The 16,493-nt window shown below is 33.9% G+C and overlaps 1 protein-coding gene across 4 annotated transcripts in view; it reads right to left on the reverse strand.

Annotated features, from left to right (window-relative positions):
- Window positions 1–16,493, reverse strand: part of CCDC91 (coiled-coil domain containing 91) — a 121,295-nt gene that overhangs the window by 26,017 nt on the left and 78,785 nt on the right. For 2 of the 4 annotated variants that reach the window (XM_057426249.1, XM_057426266.1), the window contains exons 9-11: window positions 6,914–7,006; window positions 6,652–6,720; window positions 4,839–5,015 (exon numbers count right to left, since the gene is read on the reverse strand). In XM_057426249.1, the coding sequence (XP_057282232.1) occupies window positions 4,839–5,015; window positions 6,652–6,720; window positions 6,914–7,006 (339 nt within the window). The remainder of the gene's footprint in view (window positions 1–4,838; window positions 5,016–6,651; window positions 6,721–6,913; window positions 7,007–16,493) is intronic. The other 2 variants (XM_057426258.1, XM_057426274.1) reach the window with 2 other exon arrangements.

Consider the following 16,493-nt stretch of genomic DNA (forward strand, 5'->3'; position numbering starts at 1 on the left):
GTAAGATCATATTGCCTTAGTGCTTTTGCTCATGTTCAAGAGGAAGCAGAGGTTATGCTAGTTCTTTTAATAAACTAAAGGTTTTTGATTTCCCTAATTATTTTCAACATTCAGAACACTTCAGTCTAAGGTATCTGCTCTGTGGATTATGGCAATGATGAACTCAGGCTCTTTTTTCCTTGGGAATTAGGGTAAACTACAGTTGATTGTGCACAGTATTTTAAATTTAAGCCTTCAGGAAATGACAAAGGTGATTCTTTGCTTCAAGCACTTTAGGAGAGTGATTAATTTCAAGCTATGACATGGATCTAAATTTGCAGGGCTCACCCTGCAGCTACCAGCTTTCATTTTACTTTGAATGAATTTTCTCTAAAACAGAAATTGTGGTGCATAAACATTCTTTGCTACTTCTCTCCACCACTCCCTAGTTTTACCTTATTTATGTATTTGAGTATTTAGCTTTCTAAAATGGTAACAACTACCACGCAGGGAGCTCTGTGCATAACAGCAGTATGGTTATGGCAACTACTGCTATAGCTACTCTACATTGCCCACTAATTATAAATACAGTATATCATCCTATTTTATGCAAAATTGTATGGATCTAATCATCCTATATCCCCAAACAATTTTTGGATTTTCTTTTTTTTTTTTTCCCTGAGAAGTGAAAGTAAGCAGAAAGAACATGATAATATGGAGCATGGTCCACATTGTTTTTTTTTTCACTGAAGCTTAGGTGTACCCCAGCAGTTTCAGTGCAATTTTAAATCCTAAGGAAAAAGCTTCTACTTCAACCAAAATACTTGTTACAGTTTCTCCTTATCTAGAGGGTAACCACTTATTTATTAAAGTAAGTGTTGTAGAAAAATCATCCCAGTGGAAGGATTTACGCAAGCATTCCTCTCAAAACTGACAACTACCACACATAATAAACTGTCCTTGCAGGGAAGTTGTCACTGTAAAAAAAGCTATAAAATGCATCAAAAATAGAAAAGAAAATACTAAGATGCGCCACGCTACATCTAGCCTGCTGAATATATGAGGTCCTCATCTATAATGACTTTGCAATGTGTTGTAAAAGGGTCATGAAGTTACTGTACAAATGAACATAAACTTTAATCAAAAGACTGCTCATTTATTTCAAGGAGAACTTATTTTCCTTGAATTAAAATGCAAGCCCACCCTTTCCAAAACTAAGAAACCTCTGAACAACAACAACAATAATAATATTATTATTTTTTTTTTTTATAAAAGCACTAAGCACCTTGATAACGTGTATAACACCCAAAGATTCTGCTAGTGTCAATCTAAAGAAAAGTCTTCTGGACTTCTAATACCTTACAGACTCTTCACACAGTGCTCCAGAAAAACTCTTACCATTATTTCCTTGATCATATAATATATCTCATTTATCCCTTCAGACTTATAAGGCTTCAAAGAATAATACCTTCAATTTAATTAAATAACGCCTCTAAGTAATGACTCCAGGTCACTAGAACAGTCAAAGCTTTAATGAAAACAAATGCAACATTCATGTTACTTTAATCCTTTCATTTCTTAAAAAAAAAAAAAAAAAAAGAGATATGTCAAAGTTTTTCCATCAAGCTGAAATGTTAACTTTGTATGTCTTAGTTGCTACTTTCACTATGTTTATTATTTTATATTAATCATGAATTATTTATTAAACTGCCTTCAAGTCCCCAGATTTTTCTCTGGCAATGTTAAATTAATAAAATAAATCTTATATGGAAGTAACTGCAGACTCAACACCTATCTGACTGAGGACAAACAATTTTTTAGGAGAAAGTTTTGTCAAGCATGAATATCTAACAAGTTGAAACACTCGACATAAACCATCCAGATTTGCATCGAACATTGCTCTCCTTCCTGGCCACTCTGCAACATGGTACCCTACTACTAGATTCACAATTCTCTTGAGGACCTGTTTGGCTGTCAAATTTGTGGTCTCAATTTCTTTTCTTTTGTTCTTATCCAACTCTGACACAGACCAAAATATATTTAAACTGCACAGATTCTAAAGCGGGTTTGTAACAAAGAAAACTACGAAATTTTTAATGTCTTCAATTTTTTTCCATTAATTATTCCTATAGTTACTTATGGGTGCCATGACCAGAAGCCATTCTGTCTCATCTATTTGCATAAGACTACACTGTCCCTTCCTGATCTTTCAGTTTTGCAGACTTCATTATTAGTGAAGGAAAACTCCTCACTAATACTATGCTGAATTTGTTTTCATTCAAATCAGTAACGCAAATCTCTTAAAATTAAGATTAAATTTTAATCCAGTGTTTATGACAATTACTAATGTGATAAAAAAGAAAAAGAGAAGTAAATGTAAAAACGTCTTTTCTTTCTCACACACAGATTACTTCCTCTGGTGAGAAGTTGATGAAGATAAAGTAAATGAAGAGAGGTTTTGTTAAAAACAAGTCAAGTATTATGTTAGAAAATCATGTTAGTCAGCAAGTTAGTTCTCTTTCTTGAAAATAACAGCACTGCTCTTAAAGCTTTTTTAATATGTCTTATACCAGAAGATTCTTTTGAATGCTTACTTAGATTCAACTATACTCTCATTTCATGGGACTAAGCATAATAATAAGTATTGAGTGACAATTTTGAAGCAGGAAGCATAAAGAAATACACAGCACAGCTAAAGCATTAAATGAGGCAAGTGCTATATGGCCACAATTTTACATTTCATTGTCTAAAATGTTAGAATGTATGTTTTACTTTTGGCCGTTACAGAGCTGACTTGATAGATCATGCTGTCTAAACAACCACTGCAAGAAAGTCAATAGTGCAGTTATGGCTCTTGAAAGAGAAATCTTATAGTAAAAAAAATATAAATAAGAAACATCTCTGAGTGGAAGGCTCTACCCTGAAAAACTAATATCCACACACAAACTGCCTGTAGTCCAAAATATCTTTAACTGCTAAATCAAAGTCACATCTGACACCATATATAAGCTATCAGTTGGCACATTAGCTCTGAAGGACATATATTATAACTGAATAAGATAAAGTATTTCTATAACTGTCAAAGTTGTCAGTGCTCTATTCAGCATTAAAAAAAAATGTAATTAACTAATGTTACATGACAACATCAAGAGCAAGATATTTACAGGAGAACTAATCACAGCAGTCTCCAATAACTCAGTGCTACTCACCATCACAAATACACCACTAGATACCCCAACATTTTCAACAAGCACCTTGAGCTGAAAAAGCCTGTCCTTTTGAAAGATCTGAATTTCTTCCTCAGAAAAGCACTGACATCTCAGCATATTTAACACCTTCTCTGAAAAAATACATCCATCAGTATTAAACTTCTAATACCATACTGTCTTGTGACAACTTCAAAGGCAGTATCAAGAACAGAAACTGTCAGTATATTCCACCCTGCGTCATTACATCAACTTAATCCACCACTCTCCTACCCCGGGACATTTTACATGCTCCTCAGATCCATAAATGTAATAATTGCATCCAGCTAGAGGACTCCTTCACCAAAAATCTTCAGGATTCATCAAAACTCTCATCATGTTCCATGAACTGTGAAATTGCTGTATTTACTGTAACAACTACTTTATTGCTTTCCCTTCTATTCTACGCTACCACTACCAGTTCTTGTTCTGGCTAGTCTAAATGATTTGTACCTAACTAAATCCCAAGCAATTGTTCTCAGCTTGACTTTAGCCTTGAAGTCAGCTGCTTTTTGTTGCAAAGATGAGTTTGAATGCCTGAAGGCTTATCAGTATAGTAAAATTGCAGTCTTGAAAACTTGATATTTTTACAGTCAGAAGAAGTAAACAACCCATTTACAAAGTAGTATCATTCTATTTACACTAGAAAAAATAAGAAGACAGTATAATAATAGCTTAGCATCAAAACCCAACTTTTTGTGTAATTCCATTTAGCACTGGCAAGGGAAATGGGGTCTGTTACCAAAAAGTTGATTTTTAAACTTCTGTGATATGCTATTTTAAAATTCTAAAGGTCTTTTTTGTTGTTGTTGTTGTTGCTCTGGACATTAAAAATATACAGTAATATCAAATTCCAACAGCAAAATGAAATGTATCTTGTTTAAAACTTTTCAGATCATAACATTCAAGAATGCCACCAAGAAATCAGTGAATTTACAGGGTGTGCCCCCAGATATGTCCAGCATCAGAAAGTACATAATTCAACTTCTGGAAGGTAATGTAACTGCTATTATAATGTAATTAAATTGTAATTCCTACAGTTGTTAAAAGCAATTCTGGGAATGTCCCTCCCAAATTATGTTAAGTGATACACAATTATCCTTACAGAAGCACCTCTCTACAAAGTAACTCTAAAAACATTTCTGGTTCATTACTGGTTTAGGTTTCCAATTTCTCTAACTCTATTTTGTACCTATTCTAAAAGCACATTTTTATTAAGAGAAATAAACGTAATATCTTTTCACTTTCATCAGTACAAAAAAAAAAAGTCACCTTAACAGTCTACAACATAAATGCCACTATCTGAGCTAGTCATTTTGGGCTCCTTTAGAAATCAGAGGACAAAACCATGCAGTTATGGCACACAATTCATCTCATTTTAATATATGTACCTGAAAAGTTTGCAGGAATTTTATTCTGTGTGTGCCAACTTCTCTCCATACACATAGTGTAGATGAAGATAAATCAACAAGGTAGCTATGCACTGCAAATATCAACTAGGTGCAGTGACAAATGAAAGATGTCACAAGAAAACGTAATACAACATTAGGATGACATTCAAAATAAAAAATAAAATACACAAAGCAGATGCATGGAAGGGTAAAATATACTAACTTGATTTTGCTTTTTTTGCTCTTGCATGGCTTCCCGAACAGCCTGGGCAATCTTCTCTTTATCTTTGTCACGTTCTGCTTCCCACATTTTTCTTTCTTCTGCATGAATCTTCTCCATATTTCTCCTCTCCTCCTCTACTGCTTTCAGAATAGCTGCCTGCACTACTTCTTTTTCAGCCTTTGAAATAAATCAAGCACAAATAAATGACCAAAGTACCCAGCATGGGTGCCTAACTCATTTATATTACTTATTCTAATGACATGTCTCTGACAAAAGATGGTAGATCAATATTTTCACACCTGAAGTATGAGCTTAAATTTACCTTGAGGTACTACCAGGCAGGTATTACCAGTGGACAATGACTGTAGTTACAGAAAGAAAAACAAAGTTACAAGAATCTTAAATTCCCACCTACTGAAAATACAATATATCATAACTGGTTTGGTTAATGCTAACACAAAAACATGCAGCAGAAACCCTGTAAGAGCAGGTACATAATGGGCTCCCCAACACTGCCTGATATTACCATATACAAGATATTCCTACTCTTATCTACAAGCACCTAAAGTCCAAAAACAGTCAAGAGTGCTTTCTGTGGCAAAGTAACCAATACATACATAAAACAAACGCATCTTTCCTCCCAAAGCTCTACAAGAAGCACTTTTTTGAGCAACCTGGTCTAGTGGAAGGTGTCCCTCCATTTCATTACATAACGTCTACATATAAATAATGGCTGAAGTACAAAATAAACAAACAACTGCTGATAAACCACCCCCCCCCCCTCCAATTTTAGTAAAATTACTGGTCATTTCAATGCCCTTTGGGGGTGATTATGGACCTGGTCAAGTAAAGTTATGAATGCCAAAAAAAATACTGGGTTCCTCTTGCACTACACTTGTAAATAAAGCTGTTTCTTGAAATTCACTGGAATGTGATGTTTTATTTAGACATTTCTAAAATATAATAAAAACATAAGTTAAAAAATGCCCTATTAAATGATGATATTTTATTATACACACATTTTCCTGTAGAAATCAACCATATAACAGACGTTTCTGGTGTTACTGAATGTCACTCAGGTGGTAAGCTAATGTGCATATACTACATATGAAGACGTACAGGAAATGATAATATAGCCTAACCAACTGTGATAAGCAACATACATCCCTAGATTTCCCAGATCACTACATGGAACTGAACTTTTGTACTGGATTCTACATCAGTATTAGAAATGAAAGGTAGCTTAACATTTACAAAATTACTGTCCAAACCCCAGTGCATTCAATCATAATATAGGCAGAAGAAACCGTATTTTAAAAAGTGAACACTTTTAGTCAAACATTAACTTAAATAAATTTAAAATCTGTTAAATGTTCAAATTTGTAAATCATTTACAAGATAGTTCTGTCCTCATTGAAAATTACCATATTTAACAAAAGTTAAATAGGACAGGATGCTAACTGTCTTATTAAGATCAACAGTTGACCCTGCTACCTAGCTCTTCAAATCAAGATGCACTGATGTTAACTGGGAGACCAAAAAAACAGACAGGTAACACAAAAAAATCTGCAATATTGTGACTTCTTGTTATAAACTAATTCAGAGGCTATCTTAGATAGAAGTTACACAGACTGCCTGTACTGAGGCACAGGATACAGCAGATACGTTCATGATTTACAGAACTAGCTTCTTTCAAACAGATGAGAACATAGAGTTCGACAAATTTAGTTATGAAAACGAATGAGTTGCTGAACTTGGCATTTATGACACACATGGAATCCACATTGCACGTCTATTACTTAACAAAAGATACCTTTGCAGCAGCTGCCAGAGCCTCCTTACTTCTTTGTCTTTCTTCATCCAAACATTTGTCAAGTACTTCCTGAAATGTTATGAAAAATTAAACTGCAATACACAATAGAGGAGCAGCAAAAAGTCATTTTAAACACTTAAAGTGCTTGAGAAAGCTTCTTCTTCTCATCAGTAATTGTGACAGGATCATAGTCAATGAACCCCCTGGTGCTGATCAGACCCCCTTTTTTTTTTTAGGTAAATAAAAAAAAGAAACACAATACCTTGTGTTTTTGTGACTGCTGCATCAAAGCGTCTTCTATCTTTTCTGATAATACTTCCTTCTCTGCTTCCAAAATGTCGAGAAGTCGCTGATGCTATTGGGAGAAAACGTTTGTATTATTGTAACCATGGCCAGCTAGCAAAACAGACAAAAAACCCCTCATCTGAGACACTTTGTTCACTATTTATAAAATGACTTAAAATATAAGCAAATGGCATATATAGCACCCCTTTAACTGATTTCATGTTGTAAAAAAATATTGCAATAAGAAATGTTTACCACCCCGATTATCTAATATTTCTTCTCAGTGTGAAGAGTATTAGGAAAGAAGTTGAAAAAAACCAATGTTATATAAAAGCAACACTTAGAAAACTTATAAAGATGGTTTAAGCAACAACACAGTTCAAATATTTCATTTTAAAAGCTGCAGAATTTAAATCACTCCTCTACTACCCCTCAGTTATACATATAGAGGGCAAAATCAAAATGTATTTTTTTCCAACTCTTTGTGATACTACGAATTTTGAAAGTGAAGAAAAGGGAGCAAAACCGAATGCTGTTTTTTTCTAATTTTTTTGTAATCCAAATAATTTTTTCAGGGAGAAAACGAACACTGAAGTGGCCATGTAATCTATACATAGACATATAATCTGTTGCTGTTCTTAGTTACATCCCATGTATCTCTTTTCAGTAAGCCAATTAAAGCATTTGAAAGATGTGGGTTTTGTCTGTAAGAGCTAAACTGTTTCCCAAAACTAAAAAATTATTACTGGAAATTATTGATATTGGGTATTTGTCATGAAATAATTGCTAGCAAGTCAGTACATTTTTTACATGTTATTTAAGAGATTATATACTCTAAGCTTGAAGTATATAATCAATACATAACAATATTTCACAAGATCACCAAAAGGAAAGTTTTATATTAATAAAAGTGTATATAACAAACATAAAATTTTTACACAAACACTTATGTAGGCAAATACCCCTTTCACCAGCATTTCTAAGAAACGGTCATTTCTGCTTCATGAATTTTATTATGTTTTAATTATAAGTGTCTCTAATGGCAGCTAGAAATACATTACCAAACTGCAATAGTATGTTCTGAAAAATATTTTTTCATTTGAAGAATAGAAAACTTTTAGACTGCTTTATAAAATAAAACACCTATCTGCCCTTCCAGGATAAACATGTAAAGAGGCATTTCCTAGTGAATTTACTTAAAATAGGTCTGAATGGAGCAGACATATTCTAATGGAAAACACCTGTGGAAGGAGTGTTGAAATTCACATCATGGTTATACTTAATGATGTGTAACTAACTTTTCTTGTGGACTCAGTGTTTTCAGATGTTAGCTTTAACTATCAGGGCACTTTGAGAAATTATTTTTCCCCAGTAACTCAAAGATAAAACAACAAATGGATTTTGTTAAATTATCTCTATGACTCCTCACTTGGCTGACTGCACAGACTACAAATCTGTTATTTCACTTTAATTTAAATGAATGACACAATAGAAGACAAACATATGCAAATATTTTATCAGACATATGTCACAAATCTGCAGTCTACTAATGTCAGTTAAAAGACCGAAACTTTATCTGCTTTAGTCAAGAAACATCAAGGGACTTTCTAAGGAGAGCTTTTTAAACGAAATCACCTCTATCTTTAAACCACCTACAACAGAATGGCAGTTAAGTTGTTCAGTAAGATTGGAACTTCTAGTGTAAAACTTGCAGGCAGTTAATTCCAATTTGACTCTGACCATCAGATTTCTAGGTTACATGTGAAGACTGTGTATGCATGTTTCAAGTTGCCACCACGGGCCAGCTACCAGATACATTTTACAACATTCTCCATGGGACTAAAATTTTCAGCTTTTAAAATTCAGGACAGTTTAAGAAATTTTCTTTTACATATATGTATAAGATGACATTCAAGGCTATCCTGGAAGTCCTGAAATAATGCAGACATGTGCATTAATCCAACACAGAACACGTATACATGATCAGTGAGAACAACTAACATCTAGTCTCCCTGCAGATGAAATAATTTCATGACTATAGCCTTCTGCATGACCCTAACCATACTACATAGTGGTTTTGTACCTCCTTCACTGCAAAAAAGAGTACACAACTAAATCCATAGATCAACTCCTTGTACAAAACAATCAAATGTTACTCCAGTTGGTTGTTACTGTAATAAGGAGTTTAACCGCACTTGGACATCAGTTTCACACATACTTAACAAATGGAAATACAGACAGTAGTATAAGATAAATAGGTTTGCTGCTTCTGGAAGCAGAAAGGAAAATATTCAAAACACAATATATTTGTAATTACCATAAAAAATGAAGTCTGCTTTGCTATTTGAAGGATGATTACTTTGATTAAGTTTAGAATCTCCCATTACCTTGGTAGATTAGAAAAATCTATATGGAATTACATTTTGAGCTTTATGGAATCCGCAGAAATTTAGTAAGAACTGTATTAAGAATTGTATCTGGGTATAAAAAAACACTAGCTCCTATTTGCCAAGATATTAGAGGTAACTATTTGTGAGCACATTTAGAATGCTTTCAAAATGAAAGCTAATGACTTCTGGCATACTCCAGTGCACCTTCTTTTACATTATATAGCATCCCCATTTCTCATGGAAACATAACATTTATAATTTCAAGATTGTAAGCCTCTTGTGAATAGCTTGGCATGTCCTTTCCTATTATAAGGTAAATGTTTATTCATGTGGAATAATCCTTCCATAAATGGTTACCCTCATATCTGGATTTCCAAAAGTTCATGTATCATCACAAATGTTGCAACAACTATTCATACAACCCACTAAAACAAGTTGTCTTGTACTAGTCTTAGGACTACAGTTTAAGAACTGTTTATTCAGCTTCAGAATTTGTATTTGACCAAGTTTTCTTTTTCAGAGAGAGAATGTACTTTAAGCTGCTAAATTACATAATTTAGAAATAAGTAACTGGAAAAAGACAAAGCAGATTATATGAAATGCTTCTTCCCAAAACAGGTTGTGTTTCCAGAAAGCCCAGATTGCAGTTAGCATAGACACACACAAAAAAACCCCACCAAAACAAAAAAAAAACCACAACCCCCCAAACTGACATTCTGCATGTAATTAATAAGCAATTGAATTATTTATCGCAAACTTTCAGTTTCTCCAATGTATTGTGCCACATGGTAAAGAGCCATGGAATCTCCTTGAAAGCTGTGCTTCTTAAAGTCACGTAAAGTGAGCTCAGTGGTATTATGCATTCATTTTATAGAACAGAATGCACCACCTTGTCATCTGAATTCCTTTTTACAGAAACGCAAATCTTTCAAAGGCACAATCAGAGAGCTACATTATGCGTAACACTTGAGCAGAAATTCCAGTTGTGGGATGTTATGGATAGTAAGGGTTTCTCTGCATTCCCTTTTCTGACAGCAGGCAAGGAAACAGACTTTGAAAAAAAGCAATAATGCAAAGGAAATGATTAAGGATTGTATGACTAGAATTCCAAACTGTTAGTTTAAGTGTCTCTGCACAGCAAGCTATTGTAAATCCTCTGGAACTAGTCTTTAAATTAGGGCAACTAGTTTTGCACTTCAGACTTAAAAATAATCCATATACCTTCGAAGTAAAAGCTATTACATAGAAGCATTAGGTAACATAAATTTTCCAGATGGAATGACTTTGGACTCTAGCACTAAACAGCCACGATGAACTTTACATACAGTCAGTACTTCTTCAGTTGGTCTTTCAGATTAAGTCAATAAAGGCAGTTAAGTTTAAAAGCATATAAAAGGTGATAGCCTCACTTTAGCACCGATACCTTTGAGAGCTTTCAAGACCTCTTGAGTTTTTACCCAACAGGAAATAACAGGATTATTTAGGTTCATTTACTTGGCTTGTAAATTAACAATACAGACAATTGCTGAATTAAAAGATTATATGTGCTGAGATAAATGCCTACAGCTAGGCAAACATAGCTCATAACCCATCCCCTTCTCAACAGGAATAAAAGCTATAGAAAGCATGAGTTGAATGAGTCTCTTCCAGCATTTCCAGTTTCCACAGATAAGAATTGCGAATGTGTTTCTCTCTCTTTGGACAGTTTTGAAGGATTAAAGGAAGAACACTGAGACTGAAGGCACCACTTTGAGCTACCTATACACCAAATTCTGATTCCCATTCATTGTAGAGGCCACTTTTTCTTAGCCCTATCTGGGCATCAAAGCTGGAAGTCTGGTAATTGTACCTGTCAAGATGATATTGCCCATGCTTTAAAGGACAGATCAGCCCTCTGTAAGTAGGCTAATGAGTTCATCAGACCTAACAGTCCTATGAAGAAAATGAAGTCTATCTCAGCTTTCCTGGGAAAGTTACGATGAAGACCTACTTATGGACTCTTACGTTTGGGAAAAAAACATCTAACCCATGTAGACTAAAAGACAGTATCTATGAAGTTTTTAAACAGAAGTTGAAAAGTTAGAGTGAGGGTTTCCTTTACTTAGCAACAAGCCAAGAACTAGAAAACAGGTAAGAAAGTTCTTAACATGCTGGGGCTTTGAATCCACTTATCCATCTGTTATTAAACAACTATAGAACACTGAGTCTCTGGACTAAAAGTGCAAAAATGGAAATTGATGAAGAGTTATTCCTACAGATGATATTAAAGAAAAAAATTGATATTCTGAACTGGAAATATGGTGGATGAATCAGTATGAGGCCAAAATAAGTATTAGTGAAAATTTCACTTCAGTTCAACAAGGGAGTTTTCAGGCAGTATAAGTTTGCTAGGCTTCAAATCCACATTACGCATGCTATCTCCAAGGCACAGCAGACAGTAGAAGACTATGCAGAGATACTCAGCAAGATCTGAAAAGCTTTGGCTTAGGTACGATAAATAGTATAGCTCTTTCATGCATCACTTTGCCTGAACCTTGCTTCGTCTTATTCTTTAGATAGAAAATATAGGGTTGAGTGCAGAATTCTGATGTGTAAGAATTCTGAAGAGAAAATTGATGGCCTGGTGAGACACAAGAGTTTTCTATGGAAAGGGAAACCCAAACATTTTCAGAAAAGCGTGGAAAAAGAACATTTGTAGAAAAGTTCTCTCCAGGGTAGAGAGAACTACCAGTCTTTCTATCCTACTCTCTGGAAAGTAGCAAAAGAGGGTCATGAAGAGTCTTCTGAAAATTAACTTAAAACAAAAGGCATTCAAAAATAGGTTATAATGTTTTCTTCCCTGAAAGAAGTTCTCTAGGCAATGGTTCCAAATGAAAATCGTTTGATGTAGATTCAAATATAAATACAGAGGTCCTGTGGTTTTTCTTGATTCCTGTAAAAAAGAAATCAAAAAAATCTTTCTTTTTTTCCTGGAATGTGAGTCACAGAAGACATTGTAAACAGATTTAATCACAATAGCAACTAGCCAGTCTCTTCTGTTATTTTTATATATTAAATTTATTTCTGAGGAATCATGACATTTTCTTTCAGGTAATCATCCTTTGAAGGATTACATAATATATATTATAATAATTATTCATGCAGTGAATAAAATAATGCAGGATATGAACTATTTTACAGCTAAAACACTGCATTAAAGCTATTAATAACCAATTCTAATTTAATACAGTTACAATTCCTCACATATTCCTACTAATTCTAAACTGCAAATATAAAGAAAAATGGAAAATAGGGTGAAATGCTTCTTTAAAATGTAGTTTCTTCCTGGGCCCTGTATTATTTCATTTAAAGGGAAACTACCCCAGGATTTCATCCACAAATGAGGATACAATTCTTTTGCTATAATGGGCACCAAATTCAGTATGGATAAATTAATTTTGCTATCTGCTATTCACAGCTTATGGAAAAGCAGTCAGATAACCATTCAAAAACAAAAGCAAACAACATCATAGAACAAAGTTAATATGAATATCCAAATACTTAACAGAAAAAATAAGCTTGCATTATTTGTTGCATCACTGCAACAAAATAATGATATTTCACACTTTGACTGATCTTCCATCTGAGGAAAAGTTTTCACACACTAATGAAATGACACCGGAACCTTCTTTTAATGGCATCATTCTGAAAAACAGAAAAACAGAAAGACGGACATATGTATGTCTACTTCATCCTCTGTTTTCAGTTTTTCCTGTAACAAAAATCTATTGAATTTTAAAATCTAATAAAACTACTTTGTAGTTTAACCAAAAAAAAAAAAAACAAAAAAAAAAACCCCAACCAGGAATAATAAGACTTTATGTCTCTTGGGTTTTTGTTTTTTTTTTGTACTTTCATTACATATGGACACAGAACAATCCCTGACTCACAAGATTTGGGAAAAATTATCTTCAGAAACATTTAGCAAATGTTTCAGTACTTCATTGATCAATAGGAATAATTAACCACTGGATGAGGCTTTGTAAGAATTCACCAATTCAAATTTGCTCACCTATTCAACAAGAAACTTTCTTAACCCACAGAGTTCTACTTTTATTTCTGTTTCTCATGAAAGAATCTAACAGCAGAAAGGAATAACACAGGTCATGGGAAACATTATCTCTATGTGACAAGGAGATGACATAACAAAAATACACAGCTATAGCATCATGATTTTATAATGTTATCAAAATATGTCCCTTTCTACATCCCATCTAAAATATTATTCTGAGGAAAAAGGCAACTTTATCAAAACACTACTAATAGTTTTCTGCTCCTGTAAAAGGCTAGCTATATTTCACAGCATAACAGCATTTAACACTGCACGTTTTCTTCACCACTGCTAAACTATGCCTAAGTCAAATGACAAGATCTGGTAATCATAACTGGTTTCCTACACTGTCCTCACTATCTGTGGCATCTGAGTGTTTGGCAGCGCAAGGTGGAAAAATCTGTCTGAAGAATTCCAACATCTGTTACATATTTCCACTTCCTCAAATTATAACTTATTACTGCTTGGTTGGACTGTATCTTTTTGCCAGTTTGAGGTCCAAGTGGCTAACAAAGAAGCAAAACTTTTCTAAGAGAAAGCTTAGGAATCAGCAAAACATTATTAAACCAGAAAAGTTAAAACAATTAAAATATAAAGGAAAAATATAATAGGCTTAATAAATAAGCTTATAATCATACTCAGGGTTCCCCTCAGCAGTATACAGACAGTATGTAAACTGCACAATTTAAGGCACATCAGAAGCTGAAATTAAGATTAAAACATTTTGTTGCATATGTGCTTCACTGTTTTCATAAAAGAAGTTAGAAGTTACACAAAGACATTTAATAATGAAAATTGTCAGAAAGCATACATAGTAATGAGACTGTTAATAAACCTACAAACATCAAGATCCTAAGGATACAGAGATAAAGAACTTTGGCAAAAATCTGAGAGAAAAAAGAAAATATCAAAAAAACTTCAACAGAAAAGTAATTGAGGAGAAAAATCATACTGTATTATTTTGTTGATCAGCACTGACAAGTATTGATATAAATTTGTAACAAGCAATGATGATTTTAAGGAAACTTGTAATATAAGCGAAAGGCAGAAAGCAAAAATCACACTAAAGAGCTACTTTCAAGTAGAACTTGACAAAGGAAGGCAAATTTTCAAATAAGATTTCTGCTTGGTACTCTGAAAACATCCTGACTGAATTAACAGTGAAAAGGGACTGCAAAATCATCCTCTAACTAGCTTGCAATAGTAGGCAGATTCAAATTATGTAGAAGACTATGGGGTAAGGATTTACATTTTTTTCAAAGCCTTTTTGGATCTTAGCAATGTAACTTTTACTTTGGGAGGTGAAGACTGTATGCAAAGTCCACATGTAGAAAACCAAAACACAAAGTGAGGATAAATCAAACGTTTTCAGGATTTAAGGAAACAAGCAACAAGCAACAACTAAAAGTCTTCCAGCACAGGAAGAGCTGATTCTTGATCTTTTCACTCTAATTCGCTCTATGTAGGCAGAGATCAAAGAGATATTATAAATTTAGGAATAAACAGGATTCTAATCAATACTTTTTTTTCCCTTTTATATATTCAAGAGAATAAAGAAGTTCTGAGAAAGTTTAACTTCACTCTTGGCAGAAGACTGCCAGACCTGAAAAGACACATCTAGATAAGGATGAGAGGTTAGCTGCAAAGTGAATTAGATAAAAACCTAATGGGAACGACTGATAGCAAGTACTTTGTTTTAGACAGAATGAATAAACTACTCCCACAGCAGCAAACAGCAAGACTTCTGAGAAGTGAGAGGACTTGCCCAAAGGGCCATGATAAATACTCTCAAGAATGAAAAATCTATCATGCTTGCAATTAATGAACCAGAAAGATCATGTCCACTGCAGTCTTCATTTTCTCAGTCTGCAAGTCTTCAGATTATTCAAGTACATACTATTCTCACTGGAAAATATGGCTAATGCCTCCTGAAAATGCAGATACTCAAGATTCCCTTAGAGTCTAGTCTGCATATGTTCCCTTCAAGATTAGGCATTAAATAGATTTCACAATTACAACAGGAAGAACATCAAACCTCTATTCCCCTTACAAAAGGGGGAATCATAAATAATCAAAGTTCATAAAAAAAGCATTAGTATACAAACATGTTGCATAGTATGAGTAGATACAAAGACAAGATTTGAAATCACAGAAAATTATACTTCCTGACAGTGGAATAAATGTTTTCTTTGGCATACAAAACAATCACTTGCTATGTAAGACAAGTACTTTTCACATTTGACATTTTAGAAATTGTCAGGAGACTTACAGGTACTCTTCACAGAAGGCTATGCAAAACACATCAAAATGCATCATCCAAATACTGGAGAAGGTAAAGGATCTTAACACATTCCTGCAGCTCATTTCTGTTGTCACACTAGTCTTCTGCTTGTCCGCAAGCTGTTCTTGGAAGCCTTGCACACTTCAAAAAACTGAGGTCTAGCAAATGGAACTTCTAGCCTGACTGTTCTTTCAGCACATTGTTTCAAAACTGAAGCTAAACCAGCACTTCCCTGTGTGTGTCAAAAAACGGTAAAAGATTTCATGCATCATTCAACAGATATCAAGCTGTTATTTATCATACAAATGACAACCAACATCATGATAAAGTGGAAAAAGAATTAAAGACATGGGGCTTGCTCTACTTATTTCAAATGTTCCATCTACAAATCTGTAGATTTGTTTCATTGTTTCACATAAAATCATCATGAAAAATATCAACACGCAAAAGTGCAGCCGAGGCATTTAACTGAGTTCTTTCCTTTTTATGTGACACTTCCAGTACTGTTTTGTCTCAGCAATTAAACCAGAAGCTCCTTTGGCTTCTTAAACTATGGAAACAATTTCAGCATAATGTACTCTATACAAAGGAAAACTGCAGGCCACTCATTCTTAAGACACATCCTTAAGTGTTTACTGAGTAGAAGAAAAGAAGTTCAGCTCAGAAAAGGAATATGCATGCAACTGAACTACAGAATTAAATACTTCTATTCCTTGTCTTCCCTTATTCTTCTTTATACTAAACAAAATGGAAAACATGCAGACCAACATAATTAAATACCATATAAAATATAGCC

This window comes from Pezoporus wallicus, unplaced genomic scaffold, assembly GCF_028554395.1.
Source record: "Pezoporus wallicus isolate ANWC-B61680 ecotype Strahan unplaced genomic scaffold, APGP_CSIRO_Pwel_v1 scaffold_3294, whole genome shotgun sequence".
NCBI classification, from domain to species: domain Eukaryota; kingdom Metazoa; phylum Chordata; class Aves; order Psittaciformes; family Psittacidae; genus Pezoporus; species Pezoporus wallicus.